The 27,622-nt window shown below is 31.3% G+C and overlaps 1 protein-coding gene across 3 annotated transcripts in view; it reads left to right on the forward strand.

Annotated features, from left to right (window-relative positions):
* The window catches only part of rb (adaptor related protein complex 3 subunit ruby), a 107,130-nt gene that overhangs the window by 33,594 nt on the left and 45,914 nt on the right, over positions 1 to 27,622 (forward strand). For all 3 annotated transcript variants that reach the window (XM_035365860.2, XM_035365861.2, XM_035365862.2), the window contains 10 exons: positions 41 to 138; positions 8,608 to 8,662; positions 11,275 to 11,346; positions 11,439 to 11,501; positions 11,809 to 11,941; positions 12,051 to 12,103; positions 12,691 to 12,858; positions 15,415 to 15,670; positions 21,097 to 21,321; positions 23,341 to 23,708. In XM_035365860.2, coding sequence (XP_035221751.1) covers positions 41 to 138; positions 8,608 to 8,662; positions 11,275 to 11,346; positions 11,439 to 11,501; positions 11,809 to 11,941; positions 12,051 to 12,103; positions 12,691 to 12,858; positions 15,415 to 15,670; positions 21,097 to 21,321; positions 23,341 to 23,708 — 1,491 coding nt within the window. The remainder of the gene's footprint in view (positions 1 to 40; positions 139 to 8,607; positions 8,663 to 11,274; positions 11,347 to 11,438; positions 11,502 to 11,808; positions 11,942 to 12,050; positions 12,104 to 12,690; positions 12,859 to 15,414; positions 15,671 to 21,096; positions 21,322 to 23,340; positions 23,709 to 27,622) is intronic.

Here is a 27,622-nt window from a genome sequence, read left to right on the forward strand (position 1 = left end):
GCTTAATTTTTGTTAACCATTTGCATATATTTTTAAATAGGTTGTCATGGGTGTAGTTCAGTTATATTATTACCTTGCTCCTCGTACTGAAGTAAATATTGTTGCCAAAGCTTTAATCAGGTTAACTCATAGTCACAGGTTAGTATTTGTATTAGTATGTATAAGCAATGAAAATATTATTGTCTCTTGTATTCTTTATTTAATCGTTCTTTTATATAATATGTTTAAACATGGTGGATATGTTCATACTGTTTTATATAATTTATTAATAATGTGATTTTTTAAATAATGAAATATAGCCACAAATTATATTAGCCTATAAAATTTTAACTTTTTGCTTCTTAAATGGAAAGGCTAAGATGATTTTGATTGACTTTTCACTTCAAATTTGTTTATAAAACTTTTCTGTCGCCTAGCGTGTTTTAGTAATTACTTGAGAAAAAGCGACAATGATTAGTCAGTGTGAGGAAAAGTTAATTAATGTTGCAAAAACACTGGTGATATAGAAAAAAAAATCTCATTTAGTTTTTATAATCAGCATACAAAAATGCATGAGAATGAGCATACATTATGCATTTAACAAAATCATCTTTGGTCAGTGTAATTATTAACTAGTTTTGATTAAGAGCACATGGTAATAAGATTTTAGACTTAAATTGAAATTTGAAAAATTGAAATTGAAAAGTTGGCTTTTATTGGACAAATAGAGTGCCTGTGCCTAAGAATGCTTTTACTCAAGAGGGGGGGGGGACTTTTTTTAATGGTTTTGCCAATCAAATAGTTCTTCATTTATTTTAGATATAATTTTACTGTTACTCAAGTGATTCCATTTCTTCTTTTGTGGAGGACTTCAACCATAGTTCCTTTTCTTTAGTTGGAAACGTTTGCAGTTCTTGCAGAAATTTTGATTTCTTTGCCATGTTTGAGTATCTGTTTGGTGAGATTTTTTTAGTTGTTCTTTGGGATCTTCTCGGTAATAGGGAAGTTTCCTCTGTTTTGATTTCTCCTTTTGTTGTAGCATCTGGTCATGATTCTCTCCATTCATTTTCTTTAAAAGGTCATTGCATTTCCTCATTCTGATTAGTTATTTGATGAGTATTGCTTCCATTTAGTTTTCGTTGAATATTACACTTTTTTATGACGATGTTGTTTGCATGTGGCATATAAATTAATATAGCATTTAGTATGATCATTGCCCCCTCCATTAAGAATAAGTTAAGAATTCATTTTTTACAAAATGAAGTACAAAAAAGTATAGAAATTATTTTGAAAATAGGTTAAATTAATAGCTGTTCTTACAGAATACTTTTATTAACAGGAGTAAAAAAGCTTTAACATTTTAAAATTTAACATAAATGTTGTGAACAGTTTGAAGTTTTTTCATTAAATGGCAAGTAAGCAGTCTTTGCTAACTATGATTACTTTGATTTAAAAAAAAAAAAAAAAAAAAAAATTGAATTAACATCTGACTGTTCATTCAACAGCAATCCTTAAGTGGGATAACTGGCACTGTTTGCTACATTAAATCAAAAAGAGTTTAAATAACAGGAATCAGCAGTAATTTTTATAAATTTGTATAACTAAATTTCAAGGGTTTGACAGTAAATTTCTAGCCGCAGGAATGAAAATGATGAAAGACACACTTGTGAAACCAGTGATACCAGTGAAAATAACCAGTGAAAGTGATGTGATACCACTGAAAACAACAGTCTAGAAAATTTGAGAAAGTTCCATCCAAAAAACATGAATAGGAAAAAGTCGAGCTCTCATAAACTCATTGTAAACCAGTTCACTCACCTCAGATGATTTCACATCCAAGGTAGTGTACAGTAAAGCAAATGTGCTGATTGCTTGGCAAAATTAATTCATATGGAGAAACTGTCCTATTTTAAATGCTATTGAAATACAAAGCCTAAAATCTTCAATTTAAGAATCAGTTTTTCTTGTTGTTTATTTCTTGAAATTTTTGTTCTGCATTATATTTTATATATGAGTTTTTGATTTGAAAGAAACTTTTTGTTTCCTTAGTTATTTATTTTTGTAATTAAATGTTTTGTATGTGGTTGCTATTATTTTAATATTTTTTATGTAATTATAATTTTAATTTATGTTATAAGTATCTGTGCTATACGTTTCCATAAATAAGTTAATAAATATAACATTTATTATTACTGAAAAAATAAAAAATAGTGAGAAGTAAAGGATGCAGTAAGTCTTAGTGATCACCCTCCCAAATCCTGATCACATCAGTGCTTGGGTTTAAGGGAAATGGTGAAGAATCTAACTTTTACACCTGGGCTAGCAGAGTGAAATATCAAAATGAGAGATTGGTTTAAATATTATTATCAAATATGCTCATTTCTTCAAAGATTAAGAATCAAATGTATATTTTCTCTTTGGGATTTCAGAACTTCTTATTTGTTATAAGTTGTTCTTAATAATAAGAAATAACAATTAGAATAATTTAGGGCTTTTGAAGATGTTTTCGAGGTCATTCATTGCACAAATGAATTCCATGATATTTTAATTGGGGTTATTGTTAACTATTTCAGAAATAGGCTTTAGGTTTTAAGGTAGGAGTAAATTTGGAATTGTGTCTGTTTAAAAGATGTTATGTGTCCTTATCAAGAGGAGGGTTTCTAGGATTATCCATTTTGTGACTAGCATTATTATTATGTTGAATATTCATGATTTTGATGAAGATTCATTTTTGGATATTTTGGGAAGTCACCAGCTGCTAAAATATGGCAGAGAATCTGCAAAATTTGATTTTTAGTTATTTCCAGATATTTCTAATTTTTTATTTTTATTTATTTATTATTTTTTAATTTGCCAATTTTCTGAATTATAATTTTAAAATAAAATGTTCCAATGAGAGCTAAGTTTCCACTCAGTCATTAATTGTGTGTGACTTTTTCTGGTCCTTTTTAAGAAAGAGGGGAAAAACCCACAAAACTCTAATGCCTACAGACCAATATGCCTTCTCTCCGCATGGGGAAAGGTGCTGGATAAGCTCATAACACAGCGACTCGTCCACCACCTAGAGTCAAATCATCTCCTAAAGAACGCCCAATTTGGATTTACCAAGGGCAAGAGCACGATAAATACATTAGAAAATCTCCAACAACAAATACAGATAAACAAAGCCAATGGTTTCCACACATGCGTAATTGCACTCGACGTCGCCTCGGCTTTTAACCGATTATGGTGGCCAGGTCTGAAAGAGCAACTAATAAAACTCCAATGTCTGAAGAATCTATTTTGGCTCATCAGTAGCTATCTACATGATAGGGTCATCACATACCAAAGAGATGGAGTCAACATAAGACATGAGTACCATAAAGGGGCCCACAGGGATCCAACATAGGCCCGACCCTATGGAACATCATTGCAAACACAGCCTTAGAAATAGACTTCGAAGACACTGCGCAGCTACAAGCATACGCGGATGACTTTATCCTGATTATAAAGGGAGGCAATAGACTCATAATTGAACGACAAGCGGCAAAAGCCCTGGAGAAGATCTCGGCTTGGAGTGCAAAATATAAGCTAAACTTTAGTGTGGAAAAAACAAAAATGATTACCTTTCCAAAAGGGAATAAAATAATTAACAGTCCACCCAGGATCAAATGGCATAACCTCCCCTTAAGAAACCAAAGTACGCTCAAATACCTAGGATTCCTATTAGATAATAAATTAACTTGGATTCCACACTTGGCAGAAATAAGGAATAAAACAAACAGATTAATGAACAATCTAAACCGGATCATAGACAATCAATGGAATCTAAAAGGGCGTCTCATGAAAGATCTATACACAAGAGGAGTTGAAAGGATGATCCTCTATGGGTGTCCGATTTGGATGCAAGGGACCGTCAGACAAAGACAGAAACTACAGCAAATTCAAAGGGTGGCACTCCTTAAAATCACAAAAGCGTTTACCACAACCTCCACGGCTGCCCTCCAGATTCTGGCGGGTACCCTCCCCCTAGATCTTAAGGCAGAGGAAGAACGCTTAACCTACCGCCTTCTCCACTTTAAGGAGTCAGCAATTGAAAATGGACTCACAATCCTAGAAGGTTCGGCCTTAGAGCCCCACATCAGAATCTCCTCTTCGCATCCGGCATCCTCAGTTGACATCAAATGGGACAAAAACCCGCCACTCAATACAGACTTAGAAATATTTACAGATGGATCAAAAACCGACTCAAAAGTCGGCGCCGCATTTGTAGTTTTTCACAACGCTCAAGAGATTCACCAGGAACAAATCAGATTAAGTGATCACGCGACAGTATATCAGGCGGAATCACTAGCCCTTAAGCAAGCAGCACTCTGGATAAGCAGCTCTGACTCCCCTTCCCACTCCATCTACACAGATAGTATGAGTATTCTACAAGGACTTAACAGGATAGGATCACAGCCACTACGTCTCTTCATTAAAAGAAATCCTCTCGACCTTAGCCTATACCAAGAACATCTCCTTACACTGGGTAAGAGGGCACCAAGGTACCCAAGGTAACAAAAGAGCAGACGCCCTCGCGAAAGCCGCCACAGAACTTCAGCAAATCACAAAAGAAACCCCAATCTCGCTAATAACTGCAAAAAATCGTATCCATGAACACTTCATGTCTGTCTGGCAGACAAGATGGGAGGAAGGAGACACAGGCAGGTTCACCTTTGACATTTTTCCACACGTAAGACTGAAGAGGTTATATTCCAGCCATCTCTCCTTACAAGCTCTCACTAATCACGGGAGATTTCCATCCTACCTAGAGAGGTTTCTACACAAAAACGTTAAATGCCGCTGCGGCTCTTTGGCGACAACAGCAGATGTCATTCACTATCTGTCCACATGTCTGATCACCGCACACCTGAGGACACCACAGAATACAGCTCTTCTCCAAGTCAAAGGAAAACAAGGCTACCTAACAGACTACTAGGGCCAGAAAGAAGCCAGGAGGATTCTTCACTTTCTCACTACAAATTCACGGAGCATCATCTTAGAGACATCAGACTAAAAACTCAGTCCGATGCTTTGTAAAAAGGCAGCACGCCTCTTGTAAATATAGTACAAAGTCTACTAACCTATCTTAACTAATATTCAAGATATCTTTTGTAATTTCATAATAATCATAATTGTAAGTTGGTGCAAACCACCCAAAATGTAACAACATGTTAATTTTTGTAATGTAATTAATTTTAAATGAAAGAGAGGTTGCTACGCAACGACCGGAATGATATGACTGACCTGTAGTGCCCAATGAGAGGCGAGGCAGGCTAAGGATAATTATTATTATTATCTTCCCATGTTATGAGGTAGATTTTTAACATAATGCTGGAAATTTAAAGATATTTCTAACATAAAAGGAATGCAAAGAATTCATGTTTTTGAGTTGTTCAATATAATACTCTGACGTTATTGGCAATTTTGGCTTTCATGCGTAGGTTATTTTCAAGATGACATATTTACTCCAGTAAAATTTGTCTTACACAATAGTAATTTTCAACTGAATTTTCTCTCTGCCATTGCTGTTACTTCTTCCCCTATTCATATTCTTTGGTTCTATCAAAAAATGAAAACACAGCTACTGATGCCACCTAATGATGAAATATTAAAACAACTATGAAATAATCTCTTTAAAAGCTGAGGGTAAATTCAGATTGGAATTTGAATCATTAACTAGAACCGAAAGATCTTTATGAATGTGAAACACCTGCAGAAAATCTAGTTATCCAACAGAAGATGGTTTTTGAATAATTTTGAGTAAAAAAAAAAAAAAAAAAATATGATTTTTTTGGACATACATTATTGAGCAATAGGGAATTTACGTGTTTCTTTTTTTCTAATATTTCCTAGCATAAATGAATTCACCGAAGCATGAATAAATCCTTACCTGATGTTGCAGACTCTAATGTCCCTTTCACATTGTGCAAGATTATAATCAGAACTATGATGGCACTGGAAAATCTATTTTCTTAAACTTTTTTAGTTATTGGTAATGAAATTGATTCCAAAGTTTTCAAATATTGTTAGTAAACTTGTTTCCATTTAAACATCTTTTTCAAATTTGGCAGTTTTATTTTACTTTTAGGCATTAAACTTTGGGTGCTATCAAACCATTCATTATGTATAAAATCTCTGAATTTCAATTTTGAAAGGTTTATTAATTGAGGCATGTTGTTGTAAAACTAAATTTAAGTTTGTTGGAATTACAACTATATATGTTTGCTATTTGGATAACTATCTTCACATTTCGAATTAGATGTTTCTCTCTAATATATGTAGATTTCTATATTCCATGCAGAAAAACTATTATTCCTCCAAAATGCATAGAGATAGGATGTTTCATAGGCAGTCTTTTACATATCAATTAATATCAATTACAACTATATATGTATGCTATTCTTGGATAACTATCTTCACATTTCAAATTGGATATTTCACTCTAATATATGTAGATTTCTATATTCCATGCTATTATTGTTCCTAAATGCATAGAAATGGGATTTTTATAGGCAGTCTTAACCACATTCGCTTACAATTCACAAGAGCAGCTCTGAATAGCTGCTGTGTTATTGTAATATATCTATCATATTTTTTCTAAAAAAAATCTTACCAGTTTTTTATTCACCAAGGAATTAGAAAGATGCTGTATCATTCTTCCAAGAAAGAAGCATTTTATTTCATATTCAAATGTGCAAAAATGGCCATGAAATAATGGGCTATAGTAATAAGGAAGGAACACTATGAAACACTATGTGTGACTATGTTTAGGACTGCTGATTATTTGAATAATTAATGTAATATACAATTTTTATAGCATACAAAACAATTTATCAGTAGTCTTGACACTATTTAAATCAAGGGACCATCAGAGATAGATTAAACATTAAGTAATATATGCACTTGCTTAGGGCATCAAGGAGACACCACAGAAAGATGCTTAGGGACTCGGTAAAAGGGGGCACCAGAAAAATCAGATAAAGAAGAAGGAAATGCCAAAGAATGAATTAAAAAATGATGAATGAAGAATTGGATGATCCTATAACACCAGCAGTTGTGAAACAATGGTTATGAAAAAGGTAAATTATACAAATTATTAAAAAAGGCACACAAATGTCTGATTTTGCAATGGAGATTGATTCAAGTGATGGAAAAAAGAAGACGCTTTATAAGAGCCATTGAAAAAACATTCTTAACCATGATACTTTTAGAGAGTTGCATTATTTATTGCCTCAAGCAAAAATCACCAGCTTTTTAAGGGGGGGGGGATTTATTAAATAGTTAAAAAAAAACTATCAGTTATTGTTTCCCCCCCTTTAATTTCAGTATTTAGTTTTATTTAAATCATACATGTTTTCCTATTCTGAATTAGACCTTACAATTTTTTTTTCATGGAAATTTAACTTTACAGAATGCGTTTTTTAATGTATTAATGATGTAATCAATACCTTCAGCAAGTGTTTACTGTATTCTCATTAAACAAAAGCACATGTGACTTTTTTGGATCAGAAAATCTCTATCAGGGCCTAAAGATTTTAAGAATAAGTTATTGAAGAGCTTGACAGCTTGCCTAAATTCTTTACATTTTTTGTTTCTATGAACCATTTTCTTCATACTAGCAGTGTTTCATCTCCAACACCTGTCAGTGTGTATACTTTAGGTTTTCATCTTACTAACTGAAGTTTTGCTGACTATTTCAAAATGGACCTTGCTGATCATAAATAACCTTCAATTGTTAGCAAAGAAAATTATAAACATAGCATTCTTGGAACTTAATTCTAATACCCACCCCCGAAATATTAATTTATGTTATAACGTTTTGATTTGCTAATGAAATTGTTTGAAAGTTTGTGTGTATGCATGTGTATTGCTTCATTTGTTTGAAATATGTGAAATTATGTCGGATTTTTACTTAGTTTTCAGGATTTTTGAAATGGGGTTGCAGTCATTCCTAAATATATCTGTTTAGCTTTTTTTATATGTCTTGCAAGACTATCTCATTTCATAAAATGTTTAATATTTTTTTTTTTTTTTTTGTAACCATGATAGTCTTGGAATGTATAACCCCCTTGATGCGGAGGCATTACCATATTGCTATTTAAATACTTTAATCATTTATTTCTTAAGACATTTAAAAACTATTCTTTGATATTTGAATCACATGCATTTTAAGTATTTAATTCAATTGTTCTGTAATTAGAAATGAAGGGCATTTTAAACAATAGCTTTTAAATTTAGAGGTTTTATTTTAATATCTTTTAATTTTGTATAATAATCTAATGCGATAAGTTTTGCAAAATGGAAGTTTTAAGATTTCTGCAGACATTGTTTTCATTAGTATAGAATAAATTATTACTTGAAAAAATGCCAAGTGATTTTCTTGAGTTTACACCTTTCTTGTTAAAGGAAATTAACATTGAATACTTGAAATTTATATGATTTCTTATATGATTTCATATATTATATTGGTAAAATATAAAATATTTTTGTATTTAATATATATATATATATATATACTGCAGCTTTTTCATATGCTTGTTTAATAAAGTACAGACTTTAAAATAGCGGAAATAATTTAATTTTTACATGATCACACTTTTTCAGGGAAATTCAATCTGTAGTTTTGAGTACAATTGCCACACTTACTACTAGATACAAGGTATACTTTTTCTCATCTTTTTAAATAAAATTTGTCTTCTTTTTTCAAAAATCAATAATTTTTGAAACAAATAAATGTTTTTTGTCTACTGTATTCATTATGATATATAGTGCTTTAAATAGTTCTATCTGTATTGACATTTATTTTAAAAATGCATACTACATACATTCAGATATGATTTCTCATATTTTTGCTGCTCGGACAGAATCATGTAAGTGTATATATTCATTTGCTTTATTTTATGCATTAAATTTCTGTAATTTTAAATGATTTTATGTCTTCTAGTTTTTTATTTACATACTCTTATTAGTTTGGTATATTTAATCCTTTTGCCTGTAGAGATGATACATTTTTTTAACTTTGAATTATTCTCATTATTAATTCTATCTATATTTAGTACTTTTATCTGACTTGAACATTTGCTTTGTAATTGAGAAATTTTTTCTGTCATCATGTATGCACTTTCTTCTGAAATATATAGATACTAATTGCAAAAATGCAAAAACAGTACAGGAAATTTCATGTGAAAACTCTTCTGAGAAATGCTATTGCTGTGGTAAAGAATTCTTCAGTGTTACACACTAGCTTTCATAAATAATAAACTATTATCTATTCCTAAGAAAAATCATTCAAAATGAAACATAAACTATATAAAAATATAAATAACTTTTATTCAAAAATGTGTTTATATTTCTTGTTTTGAAGTAAAGTTAGAGACTTGATCGAATTCTGCAGTGAAATTGCTCCCAAATTAAATTTCGAAAGACTTCTGAGAATATTTGAAGATAAGGTCTGTAAGCAGAATATAGAAGTTTTGGTGCATAAAAATATGTAATATTTATGTAATAAATACTTAATTTGAAATGAAAACTGAATATATATATTTAGAGGGTCTTATCTTGAAATATCTTAAGAGTCTTATGTTGAAATATCTTAAACTGCAAACTCAGTATTGTAAAAAATAAAAAACTGTAAAAAATATTGTATTTACTCTTTTATTTTTAACCTTAGTGTTTTAATGCAAGGTTCTGAAGATTTTTTAACCACTTAACACAAGTTAATTTATTTTTCATAATGTGTTCAATTTTCTTTATCCCAAGATTTGTCTAACCAATTTACATTTGGATGAAGATAAACAATTATTGTACGTAATTGAGTATACTTAAAAATAATTTGCAGGATTTTCTAGCTAATGACAGAATATTTTAGACTAGACTAATGTTCCATGCTTCACTATGGGTTAAAGGAACAATTAGTTTGTATCTCACCACCAAAGTATTTGGTGCATGAGCTGTGATTGATGAAGCAATTATAGCAAAGAGCTTCAAGAAAATAGGGATATCTAATGCTACTGAACATCTGAAGACAGACTGAATGGGGCTGAAGACGATAATGACAGCAGTAAAATTGTTTTGATGATGACAACTTGCAAACTGTAGCTGGCAACACAGTAGTTCCAGCATCAGTGAATGATCTGAGGCTTAGGAAATAGCAGTGAACAGCAATAAGAGGGCATGAGATTCAATATATCTAGTTGGATATTATAATATTAATATTACAGTATAGTCTTCTTATTAGAATATCATTTTTTTTAAAGTAAATAATAGCATGATAGGTATTAGTAGTTTATCCAAAAATATTTTTAATTTGTTATACTGTTTCTTTAACGTCTAATTTAAAAATTTGACTTTACAGAAACAGCATAACAATAAAACTTAAATTAAATTATTTGTTAAAAATTTAATTTAAATTGCTTAATTTTTCCTTCTTTATTTTTTGTATAATATAAATATTAAAAAAATACACAAGTAAGAACAATATGGAATAACTTTGTTAGATCGATGATTATGAGTTTTTTTTTTACTTTGATTTAAAGATAATCTGAACTCATACTCATCAGATTCTACCCACCTCCTGTAAAAGTCTGAAGTAGGCTGAGTAGGATTTCATTTAGAAGATACGACTTCAGATCTGTCCTCTGAATATCTTTGTTAGGAATCTATCAACGAGTTGAACATTTCGAGATTGAGTATTGCTATAGAGTAAAAAAAGGGTCGGGACAATAATTCTTTCAAAAATTCTTATTTAAAGCTATGATCTTGATACAAAAAAGTTAAGTATTTAAATGATATAAATAACTTGAATTTTATTACTTGAAGTAAATAAATAAATAAATAAATAATAATAATAATAATAATAATAATAATAAAAAAAAAAAAAAAAAAAAAAAAAAAAAAAAAAAAAAAAACTAATTTCTGCTTGATTTTTAAGAACACATTCATGAAACTCTTAGAGGAAAGTCCTCCTATAGTTTCATGAGTACCAAAATCTACAATACTCTATGGGAAACAGGCAGTTTTATAACTAATTACGTAGCATTTACATAATTAGTTATAAAACTGCCTGTTTCCCATAGAGTATTGAGAAAATTTCCATAGAGAAAACTGCCTGTTTCCCATGTACAGTGCATGCATATAATCAAATTAGTCATTATTGCATTGCAGTAATATATTTGAATAAATACCTTATTTATATTTTTCAATCTTAAGAAAAAGCAAATATTTTAAAATTGTTCAATATTTGCATTTTTATATTTGGTTCTATGTTTGTAGGGCATGTTTGAGCCATATTTGAAAAGCTTTTTTGTTCGATCAAGTGATCCAACCCACATTAAATTATTGAAGGTAAGCATATCTAATAGATGCAAATATTGTTAGAAGGCTTGTTTGTTCTATCTCAATTCGTTATGACACTGACACTTTTTTTTTTTTTTCAGTTAGAAATATTGACAAATTTGGCCACAGAAGGAAATGTATCTTTCATTTTAAGGGAATTTCAGGTATGAAAAGAAATGCATTTTAAACTAACATAATTTTAATTAGAAATGTCTTTGTTTTCAGATGGAAAAGAACCTAGATATTGTTTTTTAATGTGACTTATTAGTATGTTTTCTCAGCTATCACATTTTGTTGAATTTCAATAAAATTTGATATTTTAGAGGGTTAGGGAATATATGTTTAAAGTGCATAACATTGGTTTCACCATGGAATATTGCTATTATTGTTGGATTACTAGTGTACAAATTTTTTTATAATTTATTTTTTTATTTATTGTGTCATACTCTACAATCTCTTTTTTCTTAACAGACATATGTCTCAAGTCCAGATATGGATTTTGTCGCAGCAGCTGTGCAAGCAATTGGTCGTTGTGCTAGCTCAATATCTGAAGTGACTGACACATGCCTTAATGGACTTGTTTCTTTGTTATCAAACAGGAATGGTAAGAGAAACATGCTTATTTAATACTGTTTTTCTTTTTCTTATGATTATAATGTGCATTCGTCATTCATTATAACTGAAAAGCATTGTGATTTTTTCTCCCATTCAAGAAACTGTAGTGGCAGAAAGTGTGGTTGTTATAAAGAAGCTTTTACAAATGCAAGTAAGTACACATGCTCATAATTTCATATGTTTTTGCTTTATTAATTCATGAAATAAGAAATTTAAAATGGTTTTCTTGTTTTAGAAACAGATCATTATATAAAATTAAGATCATTTTGGAAAATATGAAATCTTTACATATGATCAACTGCATCTAGTGTATACAAAATATTCTAAAATTTTTCAGTAGTTGTTACTGCTGTTTACAGCTGTTTAAAGTATAGTAAAGTTGTATAAAGGTAGAGTTAAGTGCAATGAAAATAAAATTCACCAAAAATTTGTTTCAGTCATGAATATTCTGATTTTATTGTTATAATAAAAAAATAAAATATTATCTAAAAATAACTGGTTCTTCTATATTAACACCACTATCTCAGAAAGGTACCAGAATGTTTTGGCACACAGTTTATCTGTTAATCATTGTATAATGCTGAAAATCTTCAAAATTGAATTTGATGACTTTTTTTTTAATTGGAAACTGCATTTATTGATGTTTTATGGTTTGATGCCAAAATCTCCTGAGATGGTGTTGCTAATGGGAAGATACTGAAGACTGACGGAATATTTTTAAATAATTTTTTTTTTCAGATAACTGAACATAAAGATATAATCATCCATATGTCACGTCTAATGGACACAATAACTGTTCCAATGGCTCGAGCATCTATTCTGTGGCTTATTGGTGAATATGCTGATAAAGTCACTAAAATTGCACCAGATGTTTTACGTAAAGTAGCCAAAACATTTTCAAATGAAGTAAGTAATTGATAATTCCTTTCTTTTCATATTTTATGTTTTATATTTAAGATAGAAATGTAAACTTAAAAAATTATCATGCAAGACTGGTTTTTTGGCTGTTTGTGAAATTTCTAAAAATAATATTGCTTTTAAAAAACACTAATTCTTTTAATGGCTTGATTATTTCACTTTCCTGGTTGTTAAATAATATACATAATCAACATGTCAAAATCATGACATGTTGATTATGTATATTGTTTAACATGGTATATTAATCATGGTATATATATTATATAACATGAATCTGCTTTCCCCCCTCCCCCCCTTTTTTGTTGTTTCCTTTTACCTAAATGCATTTTCTAGATTGCTTTTCAGTGTTCTACACTTAGATATTCACGTAAGAAAATTATTATTTAAAATTTATAACCCAGTTTTCCTCAAAGTATGAAACGTTTGAATGGATTTTTCTTGAAATAGCAATTTTGCGAATTTGTAGTTTTTGGTGTAGTGCCAATGACTTGGTTTAGCATGTGGAACAAATACTGAATGTATGATAAACCCTTTGATGTGCGCGATATTATTTTTATAACTAAAAACTCTATTCACCCTTTGATGTGCGCGATATTATTTTTATAACTAAAAACTCTAGAAATTGAATATTATGATCCTATAGACAAATAATATATGAATTTAAAAACCTACTCTTGCCCATTGTTCTGTGGGTGGTGGTCGCACTGCGAAACCACCTCGCGTCTAAGACTTTGAAACTTACTGATGTAGTAGGAAAAAAAAAAAAAAAAAAAAAAAAAAACTTACCATTTTCCGCGCGTGTTTCCAATAAATGACGAAATTTACGGATTTTTTAAAAAAGTATGTAAGAATTTCATTATATATAATTTTTTACATTATTTTACAAAGTAAATCGTCAGAAAAAATTAAAAAATAAACGTTTATGTAATTTTTCTATAGCAGTGAAAATATAAGTACCTACGTAATAAGGACATTTGGATAAATGAATTAAAAAACTCAATAAAATAAGGATAAAAAAGAACTCATTTTTTTTATTTCAAAGAACAATTTCTTTTGTGACACTGTTCAAAGCATGTTTTGTCTCTTTGGTACATGCATAGACCCACATTGCATGCTTTGCAGATACATCTTGTTCTATGAGGTTTCTTCCTTGTGCTACAAAACGTACACTGCCTGGATTTAAATTTCACTGGTATATGTCCAGCGTTATTTAGTTTCTTTTCATGTGGCACATGAAATTTGTGGTTTTTTATGTTAATCGGGGGGGGGGGGCCCTTTATCTATATCTGGGTAAAAATAAACATTCCGATTTGAAAAGCAAGCGAACACCATTGAGAAGCAAACGCCAGTGGTTTCAAGGCACAACCACCGAGCCTCTAGAGCAGTGTTTCCCAACCTTTTTTGTGCCATTCCCCACCTAATCCTCTCTAAAATTCTTAAGCTCCCCCTAGCATATACATAATTTTTAATATTTAAAAATTGAAATGTTCACAAAAGGAATTTGAATGATAGCTTTCAGGAAGAAATGACTACGAAATTTTCTGAGCAAACACAGTAATTGAACTTTTAAAACATGGAGAACTGAAATTCAAGAACAAACTCATTTTAGTGGAAGTTTTTTTTTTTTTTTTTTTTCTATTATGTTAAGTATTAGTAATTTTTATTATTTAAATTTAGCGAGTTCCTTGCACTTGATACTTGCTACAAAGAAATTTTATGTCAGGTTCCAATTTAGATAACTTGAGTCTCAAGTCTCCCAGTTTCATTATACCCAACCAATTTGGGAACACTGCTCTAGAGGATTGTAAGCATTGTGACACAATGCTCTAGTGGCGCAGTGGTCACGCCCTGAAACCACATAGCAAATGCCATATATAGAGAGTTTTATTGTTTTATATATGCAGTTTAATTACTGCAATTTTTTTATTGTTTATGATAGAAATCATGATGTGCGATGACTAACTTTTGAAATTTAAAGTTGTTTATATTAATAAAAGGAAATTATTTTGTCTCATCGAAAACAAATTTTAAAAGACATCCGATCTGAAGTATTAATACCTAAAACATATATGATTCTACAGTCATTTTGTGTTATTTAGATGTAAAAGATCAGTAATCAATTCATTTTCACTCAAAAATTTCGGAAAAAAGAGGAGAAAAAAAATTCGGAAAATGGTGGTTTCAGGGCTCGACCACCGCGCGTCAAAGGGTTAAATGGGTATTTAACATTTTTGTACATCTGAATTTTGTACATTAGAAGTGTTTTCAGAAAGTTGTGCTGTTTTAGATTTCTGCTTTTTAAGCAATTTTGGATATTTTAATAAACATTAATTTAATTATTTTTATTTCGGTGATCATATTTCGTGGGTTGATAAATCTTTATGTTAATTTTTGTGTTTAAAATATTATTTATTTCAATGAGAATATTTTTGATTTTAGTGAATTTTTATAATTGTGATTTCAAATCTATGTATGGGACATACTTATTGTTAAAATGAAAATAATACATCTTTTCTTGAAATTTGATCATATTTAATATTTCAGGAGGATATTGTGAAGTTACAAGCTTTAAATTTGGCTGCAAAACTCTACTTAACCAATTCTAAACAGACAAAACTGCTTGTACAGTATGTTTTTAATCTTGCTAAGTATGATATCAATTACGATATTCGTGATCGAGCTCGGTTTTTGAGACAACTTATTATGCCTCAAGGAGAAAAGATCAGTTATTTGGCAAAACATGCTAAGAAGATACTTCTTGCTTCCAAGCCAGCTCCTGTTCTTCAATCCAGATTTAAAGGTAGTTATTTTATTATGTATTCAGTGTATAAATATTCCTATGTACTCATTTTGTATTGAAACTTTTGCTAAATTGCTTTTATACATTGTTCATTATTTTTAATACATACACTAAAGGGCCATTACATTATGACCGCCCTGTTAATAACATGTAGGATAACCTTTTATCCCTCAAAACTGCCAGCACACTACTTGGCATTGACTCCACAAGGTGCTGATAGATAGTCTGAGGTATCTGGACCAGCTAGTCCTGCAATTCCCACACATTGCGAGGGGGTAGCGTGGCAGCACAAATTTGGCTTTTCAGGTGGGCCCATAAATGCTCTATTGGATTAATGTCAGGTGAATTTGGAGGACAAAACATGACTTGAAAGTCACTGGAATATTTCTCGAACCACTTCCTGATGATTTGACTCTTATGACATGGCGCATTATCCTGTTCGTAAAAACCATCCCCTGTTGGAAATACTGTTGCCATGAATGGGTGAACCTAGTCTGCAGTGCTGTTCATGTAGCTCACAGATGTCAGGGATCGTTCTATAGGGATTATGGTCGTAATGTGCTCTATGAAGACATTGCCCACAGCGTCATATCCACACTGTTTTCTCTCTGTCCAACTGTGATTCTGGGAACCAGTGTTTCGTTTGGAAATCGGTGTATTATACACATGCCTGTCGATGTGATGGACCAGTAAATGTGATTCGTCAGACCATGCAACTTTCTTCTATCATCTTATTCAAACATGGCAATGCATTTTTTTTTGCCATAGTTAACATACTTTTGGTTTGGTGGTACCATCTATATTCGATAATCAGAACTGTCAATTGTTGGAGAAGGCTCCTTTGGATTTGTTAATGGTGATGCAAGCTCTGTGGCACTAGGGAAAGTTCATGTCCTTTGCTGTTCTGCTAGTGTGAAGGCTCAAACTGAGAATCTTTTTTGCCATAGCACAATAACTCAATTGACTAGGGAAAAATTGCACCTTAGCTGCAAGTATTATGGAAGCTGTTTTTTTTAGTGGTGAGTGAAGTTGTTTCAACCTAAAAAAATTATATTTTTAAAATTCGAAATCTCAAAATTAAGAAAAAGTGCGTATGATAATAGATTAGTAAAAATTTTTGCATAGTCAAATTTTATATTACTAGTTCAAGGTTATCAGTTAGACATTAAAGGTAATATCTTAGCTTATAAATAATGAAATTAGAAATTCTGAAGTTCTCTCTAAATTTCCTAAACTTGAGTAAGTATTGTATAGTCTTAGAAATCAAGAGAAACTAATATGACAGCAGGAGCCTAGTTGTGTAGACAGCATCAGGTACAGGTTGTTCTGTTTTTTTCTGGCCTAGTGATTCCATAGAGCTGATTGTGAAATGGTCACTTTCATATGTCATTGTGTTGTTTTAGTATTTGCCTGTCGGCACCATTGCTTATAGTATAATAAAGAATGCAAAGTCTGCACAATAACATACTGGCATAAAGTATTTTTTACTGATAAATATAGATTGGTTTTTAGAACTGATTTTGAATATTAGCTAATCTGATGAAATTTTTGCACATCATAACTCACTCTGCAAAGATTTCTGAAGCAGATCAATGTAACGGTCAAGGAATTTTGGAAATCATTGTATTGGATGTAATGAGTTGCTGCTGAAGAAAGTTACCGCTGTAGCAAGTGAATGCTACTATAATGGGATGACTTTGTCCCATATGTTTGTTCCAGGGCATCATTGGATCCAAGCTGCTCTTTATGGAGGAAAACGTTATACTGTTAGAGAAGAAATTAAAACCACTTAAATGAATTGACCTACTTGATTTCTTATTCCAAATCCCTTAGAACAAATTACTTCTGAAGAAAATTCTCATGATATTTTTAAGCATCAATAAAGTTTTAGTACTTATGTATTAGTCTGTCGAACATGAAGCTGGCCAAGATCCCACCGAAGTTGCACCAAACATTGCAGCAGAATTCTGAGCAACACTTCTGCCATCAAACAGCCATTGCTGTCAAAGTACTCATCATAATTTTTTCTTATGTTTCATAAAAAAGCATTTGTTGATTTCTGCTATTTTCTTAGGCCCTCTGATTTTACCAAAAACTGTGTTTAGAACAACACTATGAGTATAAATTTCTCGCAGGTGATTGCTCTAGTCTATAACTATTTGTCCAAGTATTGTTTCTCCGCCATTCAGCAGATGTTCTTTTTCTCAATAGCTGTAAATGAACCAGAGTGTGTCGCAAATATGATTCTACAGCCCTCAAATTATTTTAATTCAAAATGCAAAGAAAGAATATAAAAGTAACAATTACTTTATATCTTTGCTTTAAAAGCAAAAAGTGGCTTTTGGAGAATTAACCAGGGTTACATTAAATAAATGCGCAAATGTTGTGAGTGTGTTGTGATGTAACACAGTATCCTGGAAACTCCTTTTTCAGATATATATGTATATATATGTATATGTGTGCATGTGTGTATACCCACATACATATATATACATGTATACATGCATACATGAACACATCCATCCATCCACCCATCCATACATATGTGCTTACACACATTTCTGAATCAGGTCCTGATAACACAAAGAGTACCGTATACTGTAAATATGCTAAATTTGCTTACTGTAATCGCACTAGATCTTGCTGCTTAGTGACAGTTTCATGGTTAATAACATAATATGTAAGTACTGAATTCTTATTAAATAATTGTAATATAGTTTTTGAAAAATAATAATATTTCACTTTAAACAGTAATATATATGTTATATATTATATGACTTTACTGTGCATTGTAAATTTATGCAAATATTTAAAATCATTCAATTGCGCTTTTTTTTTTTTTTAATATAATGTTGTAATAGTGTGAATTGTTTTATTTGTTGCTTTTAGTTTGATCACTTTAGGGCTTGTTTTGTGTGTAACTGAGTTTTTGCATTATTCTTGTCTAGAACTGTAGACTTCTCAGTTCTGAATCCTACAACATTTTAATTATTAAAATAACTCAACTAGAGTGCAAAATCTGGCCAGATATGTTTCTGATAGGCATTGGTGAAATTTAATGATTTCTTGTGAACTTAGAGACATTTTTCTGATGTACTGGGAAAATGCATTTAAGCCCTGGGACCATTTCTTTTCAGAAGCATGTGCTACATCATATAAATACAGTTGAGAGCCAGGAGAGTCAGTTCTTAATCAGCCTGAGAGTTCATGTTTGAAAGAGAGTTAGATGAATTGTATTTATGAGTTTACTCTGTGAGTGTTATTGGAATCATATGCCATGATTTGCATAACTTCACTTGTCAGATATGGTGTGAAATTGATTATTTCGGTAAAATTTCCAAATTTTGTTTTTTTATAGAAGTAAATACTTTAGAACTCAAAAATATGTGAAATGTACATTGTCTGTTCAGAAAGTAATGAAACTGAATTTTTCACATCAAGCAGAAGGCCAAAGAGGCAGGGTTTTTGAGCGGTATGGATGGTGGGGGCTGTTTAGCTGGAATCTGGCAGAAGTCAGATGTCCTTGAGCCTTTGCAGCACATGGATCAGTTGTGAAGCAGACATGCATTTGAAAGTAGCATTAGGTTTTTTCAAAATGCAGTGGAATGTTGAGCAGTGATTTGCCATAAAATTTTCTGTAAAACTAAACAAATTGACTACTAAAATGCTTGCCATGTTACAAGAAGCTTGTCAGAAGAATTCTTTGTACAAGGATCAGGCATTTAGGTGGCACATAGCCTTCAGTGATAGAAGAGAAGTCATCAGTGGGGAACAATGCACTAGGCTTCCATCAAATTCTCAAACTTTAGACAATGTGGCTAAAATTAAAATGCTTTTGTTTTGATCGTCATATGAGTGTCCGAATGATCGCAGAGATGTTGTGACTCACAAAACCGACTGTGTATCACATTCTCAGGAAAGAACTATAAATGCAGAAAATTAGTGACAAGCTTGTTCCAAGAATTTTGGCCGACAGAAGAAAGAAAACCATGAGTCAGGTTTTGTGTGGGTTTTGTTCTGGAATATGTAACTAGTGATTAATTTTTTGAAACGAGTGATTACTGATGATAAAACATAGGTTTTTCAGTATGATCCTGAAACAAAGAGACAGAGTGTAGAGTAGCACACACCCTAATCTCATCTTCAAGAGAAGGGTTGAACGAGCGAATCAAAACTGAAGTCCATGTTCATTGCCTATTTTGACACCAAGGGAATGAATAGTGCACAAAGAGTTCATGCCACCGGGGCAAACCGTTAATGTAGATTTTTACAAGAAAGTGCTTCAGAGGTTGAGGAATCAAATCACATGCATCTGACTGGATCTTTCAAGCAGTTGGATTCTGCGCCATGATAATGCACCAGTCCACACAGCCTTCAAAATGTCTCATTTCTTGGCAAAACACAAAAGTTACAACACTGCCCCAAACACCATACAGTGCTGAACAGTTACCATCCTGCTTTTTTCCTATTCTCTTGGTTAAAATACATCTTAGAAGGTCATCATTTTGACAATTTGGAGAACTTGCAGGAAAACACAGTTGATGATGTCCAGGCAGTCATCAATGGGCAGCTGAGCCATTGGCAACAGTTATATTAATGCAGAAGGAGGCTATTTTGTAGAATATTAAGTGTCCATAAAATTATCATCAAGTAAATTAATTTTTTTTTTGGAATCGGTCTCAATACTTTCTGGACAGACCCTGCATGTTTTTACATTATCTCTGAGCTCTTTTTAAAAAAATTCACATTTGATTTTTGGATGCATGTGTTTTGTAGAATATTAAATATTCATAAAATTATCTTCAATTAAATTAATTTTTCTGAAATCAGTCTCAATATTGTCTGGACAGATGGATCAGGAACTTGTATGTTTTTACATTATCTCTGAGCATTTTTTGAAAAAGTTCACATTTGATTTTTCAATGCATGTTTAGTTCAACAAATCAATCTGCAACTGCAATTCTTATTAGAAAATTTAAGTTTTTAAAGTCACTTACATATTGCACTTTATTAATAAGTGATGTTCTGAATTGTAAAATTTATTCATAAGTTTATAAAAGTTAAAATATATTAAATATTTCGAAATGTTCTTGGTATTTGTATACCGTATTTGACGGCATATAAGACACATCCTTATTTAGAAGGCCACACACATGTAGATGTAGAAAATGTTATGTGTGTCTAGATCTTTGTCCGGGCTAAAAATGGCATTCAGTATTGAAAGTTAACCTGTTCACGTATAAGACGCAGGTAACTTTTTTGAGGCCAAATTTAGGAAAAAAAGTGCATCTTATATGTCGTCAGATACGGTAATTGAAATTGAATAAATGTATTATTGAAAAAATTGTGCTATTTATATATATTTCTTTATGAACTACTATATTTTGGAATTTATTATTGTTTATAAATGTTTTTTTAATTTTTAGACCGTGATCGTTACCAGCTTGGTTCATTAAGCCATTATATTAATGCTCGAACAATTGGTTATCATGACCTTCCTCCTTTTCCTGAGGCTGCTCCTGATCCATCTGTTAGAAATGTTGAAACTCAAGTACCTTGGCAAGAATTTAATTTTGTTAAAAAGAGTAAAAAGAAAACTGTGAAGAAAAAATCTTTTTACTCGGAAACAGAGTCAAGTTCAGCTGAAGGAGGTAAGCTGCTTTCATTATTTTTCAATAATACATTAGCATCTGAAAGTTAAGCATGCAATGGTGAAATCAACAAAAATGGAAGAGTAAAATTTTGATTAACACCAAGTCTGATTTGAAGGTAGCAAATGTGCTTATGCATGAAAGAAAACAAACATTAAATGCAAAGAGGTCGTGTTTGGGTCATCAACAAAATAAAACTGTTTTATAACTTAAATAGTTTTGGTTGTTTGTTCTATAGAAAACGAACAGAATTCTTTTGTAACTGTTGAAAATTGCAATTTGTAAAAAACAAACTGTAATTTTCTGTGTCAAAGAAAAGAGCGACTTTTCTTTGTCAAATAAGGTATATGACTTCCACGGACCTTCTGCAAACTTTAAAGTGAGTGTTGTTGCTTTCACTGAGATGATCAAACATTGCACATGCTACAACGGTTATTCCTATATTACAGCAGTTTCTAACTGTCTGAGAAATAAATATACTGTAAGAGGTGGACATGCAGAGACAGCACTTAAGGGCATCCTAAAAATTTTCAAATGTGTTAAGATACTGGGATTATGACTGTCACTCCATATGAGAAATGTCTTCAATCTCCAGGTATTCATTAACAGTGTTAGCCGAATGGGGACAGTATTATCATCTGTAAGGAGGAAATCAGGACCAACTGTTACAGCATAGAGTCCCAGTGGGATGTTGGACTTTTTCTGATACTTTCTAGCTGTCACAATACTGTCTTCAAAGCTGTGCAGCTGGGTGGAATATCCCTTTGAAATTCCAGCCCACACCATGATTATGGCATCTCTGAATGTGTGGCACTTGTTGATGTTCTGAGCCTGATTCGGAACATAAACATTTGGTACTTGAGCTTGCAGTCCCTTCATGTGAAGCCTTCGGTGCACAGTTATTGGCTGATATTATCTTACCAAGTTATGGAGATTGCATGTCGATTCCATTTGGCTACTATAACAATATACCAATATTCAGGAGTGGTAACCTTTAGTCAACTGGGTACATATCTCCAGAAAACTTGTTTGAAATTGTTTACATGTTTGAGAAATTACCGAATGATCGGTGGCAAAGAAAAGAGTAACATCTTTAATCGATTGTTCTGTTTTAATGCATCTGACATCATACCAGCAGTTGTGAACTGAAGTGAATTGAAACTGGGACAGAGTGGCATCAGCTTCTAGAATGTATGAGAATTAGTCTAGAGTTTTGGAATGTGAAAGAGTGTTTTTGTACCTGTCCTTGTATGTGTTTCATGTGCTTCAAAAATGTGTTTCATGTTTTTGGAATGAGTTTTGTCTTCCTGGATTTTCAGAGCACTCTGCATCAGGCAAAATCCTTCAGAATATTGATATGCTGAACATCTGTCTAATTAGTATATATTTGAATACTCAATCATTGGGTTACAACCAATGATTGTAACATTGGTTGTAATCATTGGTAATTTGTAAACTGTTGAATGTAACTGATTGCAGGTATACTGCATATTGTCAGACAAAATTTACTTACTTAAGCAAATGATGTAAGATTTGGTTAGACTGTTTTTATGAAAAGGCACTTGTTTATGGGTAAGCAGTACCTTGTGCATTTCATATGCCTCATGAAATAACAAGAAATGGTAAGCTTATATTGCTTTTTCTTAAATGTATGTAAGCTGTATATTTTCTGAATGTTGTCATCATATTTTTGTTTGATGCTTAGTCTAAATTAATTTAATATATTCTTAAATATGTAAATGCTGTGTATTATTCTTATATACTTATTTAAGTTTTATGAAAGCACATAAATAAATTAATAATAGATTTGATTTTATGTGACTTAGGAATAAACACATTCTATATAATTATAGGTGTATTGTATTTCACAAAATCATCTTAAGATTGCCCTCTGAAGCAAATAATTTTTATTGGTTTAGCTTCATAAAGTATATCCTATTATTTGTATTATGATTCATGCTTAGTAATTTTCATTTTATTAAAATAGAAATTATAAATTTATTTTATGTTTTGCCTTAGCTGCATCAGTGAGTTCAGCTTCTGAAGCTGGGAAGAGCGAAGCTAGCAATGAAAGTTCGGCATCTGAATCTGAATCCGAGACTTCCAGTAACAGTAAATCAGAAAGTGGTGAATCAGGTTCTGAAGCTAGTGAGAGTGAGACTGAGTTGAAGACTACAAATGAAGACTTATTAGTTCCAATAAAAAATACCATTGACTCAGATGTAAAACCCAAAGTTTTTCCTAACTCAGTGCCTAAGCCTAAAAAAGATGCTATTCCTCAAAAAGCAAAAAAAGTAGAGAAGAAAGAAAGCTCATCTGAAACAGAATCCGATTCAGAATCTGACAGTGATCAATCTGTCTCTTCAGAATCTGAAGAAGAAATAAAGGCATGTTTCTTTATTTTAGTTTGAACTAGGCTTTAGTAAATATCCAAAAGTAAAGTTCAAAATTAGCAATAGACTATACACAAACATGCATAAATGTTAATATTTAGCAAAATTTTTGTTTGACTTTGAATAATTATTCTCTGTGAAGACCACTTCCTTATTTCGTAAAATGTATTCATGTGTTTCTTTTGAAATTAGCAACAAAAGGAAGTTAAATTTTGTATTGGTGGGCAGTTCTTTTTCTGATATGCAAAATTATATTCTAATCTTTTCTCTAAGATTAAAGTATAGAAATATCTGACAAATGAGCATTTGCCAGATAAAATAAAATTGTAAATTGTATAACATGTATTTGCGAGTAGTGAAACAAACTAAATACTCTACATAGTGAAATCAAACTAAATTTCCGTATTCCATTTGAAAACTGGAAAAATTTTCTATGTGTACTGTTAAAAAAATGCTGTATTTTCTGACTGTTTGCATCCTCATTGAAAAGCTGCATAAAAGTATTCATAAGGCAAAGCATTATATTACCAAAATAGTTAAAAATTTACCAAAAAATTATACCAGGTATGCACGTAGTACTTCTCTGTTTCAGCAGTGCACAGCACTGAAGTTGTGTGGCTGCTGAGTTTATGAATTCTCAGATTTTTTTAAAAATGAAAACACATCATTTGGGGAGAGCAAAAAGCACAGCTTTCAAAAGGATTTCTCAAAAGGCAGTGTTTTATAACTGATCTTTCTTCCGTTTTAAATTATAGTGCTTGATTGCTCTTATATGGATTTCTTAATGCATCAGGTTTTAATAATGGCTATTGCCTTTTGTGTGTTTCCTTGGCAAAAAGTTAGTCACCGAAAAGTTCATAAATGTTTTCCAAAATCACTGAGTTCACTACTTTTTAATGGAATAATTAGAAAGTACCAAAAATACTTTCACCCTTTTTTTGAATACTAAATTGTTAATGTGTTAATTTAGTGGCACTTTTGTGTATACATCTATATATAAAATAGAAATGAAATTCAAAGATAAGAATGAATTTCATTAATTACATGCCAAATACTGTGTCAAATATTGAGATAAATTTAGCAAATTTATACAAAAATTCTTTTAATTCTTCATGGCTGACAGGCTTAGAAAGCAAACGGATGAAATGAGAAAACACAAAGTCATTTAACGAGTGTACATTGCAGTTAACTGAAAAACAAAGGGAACAGATCATGTAAGACTTTAAATGGAACATGTAAAACTGTTTTCTTTATCAGGTAGCAGACCAATAGTTATTTAACGTGCTCATTTTATTATTTAATTCTTTAATGTAGTTCAAATACAGCATATTTTTTTATGATTAATACAGCAATTTTTTCCAGTGTCTGGCTATTATAGCTGATTTTCTTTATTTTTTCAGGATTTTATGAGTTGACATTGTTTGTTCTGATGCCTTCAGAGCAGTTTTTGTCTGAAATGAATTTTAGTTTTATTTTAGTTATTGGCTTTAAAGGCATTCTCTAAAATCTGTAAAATTCTTCCAGAAATAAATTCAGAAAGCTGGTTGATTATATGAAGATGGGGTCAGCTCTGTAATGAAAAGCTACAGTATCTTTTTATTTTTGCATTAATTTTAATTTCTGTTTTTCTTTTTATTATTATTGTTTTATTTTGTCTTTTGCCTCCTAGGCTTGCTGTGAAGAGTAATTCCCCCCAAATAATTTTCTTGTCATACCATGAATTTTTTTGTGAAATGTTACTGTGATTTTTAGTCACATTTTGTAATGATTTCATGAGATAAAAGCTATAAATGCTATCAAGTAAACCACCAAAATACTAAATGAAATAAATAATACATTTTAAAATTCAAAAGTACATTATAAGTACAAATTATAAGTGTAGAAAGAGTTACTTTACTATATGATGCATACTTTGGACTTTCATCTCCGAGTCATGTGTGGATGGGGTAAGGATGAGGCTAATAGATCTTCACAAGGGTAAGGGTGAGTCAGTCATCATCTGGCTCACTCTCTGAAGAATCCTTATTAAGTGAAGAGGAGGAAGCTGTATGAGAAGTGGAAGATCTGGGCAGTCCCCCCTTTTGTCATAAATAAGATGATAGCATAGTATGGCACTAAAATTAGTTTTTTAAAAAAGTGAGGCCTTGTCATGCTTGGAAAATGCTCATGCCATTAATTTTGTATCAAATATTTTAAGCTTTTCCTCTCTTTTTTGATGCTTTTCAAGATGCAACACATTTTTGTAGTCAGTTCTTTTCCATTTGAGTATAGCATTTATTCAAAACCCTCTTCCTGGAAGTTTACATCAACATCAATTGTTTACCAATGTCACTGGGGCTTGTTTGGTGTCTTAAATAATGGCGCTACCTAAGGGAAGTGATGCCTCCATGGAAGGCTTTTTAAGGAAACTGGCTTATATACATGTTACACATGGGGGGGGGAGGAAGCCCATACAGACATCTCCACATATATTATGGATGTTCTGTACGCAGATATAAATATTGTAATCCTTTTAAAAATGTCATAAAGCGATATCAAGTATTTTGTCAACATTTTAATTGCTTGAGGGTATGTATGGCATGTATATATTATTTTTTAGAATTGTAGTCATCTGTGGTCCATTGTTTGTAAGATCACCATTGTATTAGGTGGTAAAAACACAACTTTGTCATTTAAACGTTAAACAATCATTTAAATATTGTATATAGCCGAGTGCATTACCTGTGTTGATGAGAATCTTGAAGGGAATCCCTTTCTTCTTGCAATGCAATTTGCCTTAGATGATGAAAGAACCATTCCTTGAACATTTCGAGCATCAATCATCCCCATTATTCATTCAGATAATAGGAAAAGAGCTTTTATTTATGTTTTTCAATACCCTGGAAACAGCAACACAGTAAGCTAATAAAGGTTTTAGTTTAAAGTAGTTTTATTTTTGACTTTAAACGAATTTCACTCTTTAAAAACAAGTTTGTTTGGATGTGCAAAAGTTTGTAAAGCAGAGAGTGTCTGCATATATATATTTAGAAATGTAGAGAATATTATTGAGTGTGCAAAGATAAAGAATACTACAGAATGTTTTATATTTTATGTTATATATTATGTTCTTTTAAGTGTTTTTGTAAATATTACAGTAACTGGTTTTATGTTCATATTTGTCTCTATTTACCATCTTGCATGAGATTTTTTTTTAAATTTTCATAGCTGCTTAGTTTAGTCAGTTCTTATGGTGTATTAATATCTAGGTAATATGTTTAACACTTCTTAATTGGTTTAGAGATAATTATATTAAGGTTATGGGTTCAAAGTGAGTGATTATGATTGAAAAGTATAAGAAGGTAGATTACTGTCTGATTACTCTCATCCTTCTAATTTCAGCATTCAGTGAAATTGCCATGTGTTTGGTGCATTTTTGAATATACATTCAGTATGGCACATTATGTACGATTATACATTATGGACACATTTTATTTTCCAAAATACGTATTAGAACCAGATTAAGACAGGATTAGTTATAGAAAGGCTTCTTAGTCGTATTCTTGCTGATATCTGTATGCATTATTATGAATTCAAATTGTTTGAAATGTTAAGCTTCCTTGTGTGATTCTGTTGTATTGACAATATCTTTATTCAATTTGATGGTGATAAAGACGATTTAAGTATTTTTAATAATAAATTCTACTGAACATGCTATTCAATTCACTTTTGAACTTTAAACGTCCAATTCCCTTCTATTCTTTGGCATCTTGGTCACATGCAGCATATCCAACTTCAGTACTGTTTTAAACCTTTTATCTGTTTGCCTTCTACAACACTTCATGTCATTCAACAAAATATAAGTTAGCTTCATTTTATTCCTATTTTCCAAGCACTTCAAGCTTGGTTTGATCAAGAATTAAACTTCTTAA

This window comes from Stegodyphus dumicola, chromosome 4, assembly GCF_044657685.1.
Source record: "Stegodyphus dumicola isolate Sdum_Otavi_A_Nest chromosome 4, ASM4465768v1".
Taxonomy (NCBI): domain Eukaryota; kingdom Metazoa; phylum Arthropoda; class Arachnida; order Araneae; family Eresidae; genus Stegodyphus; species Stegodyphus dumicola.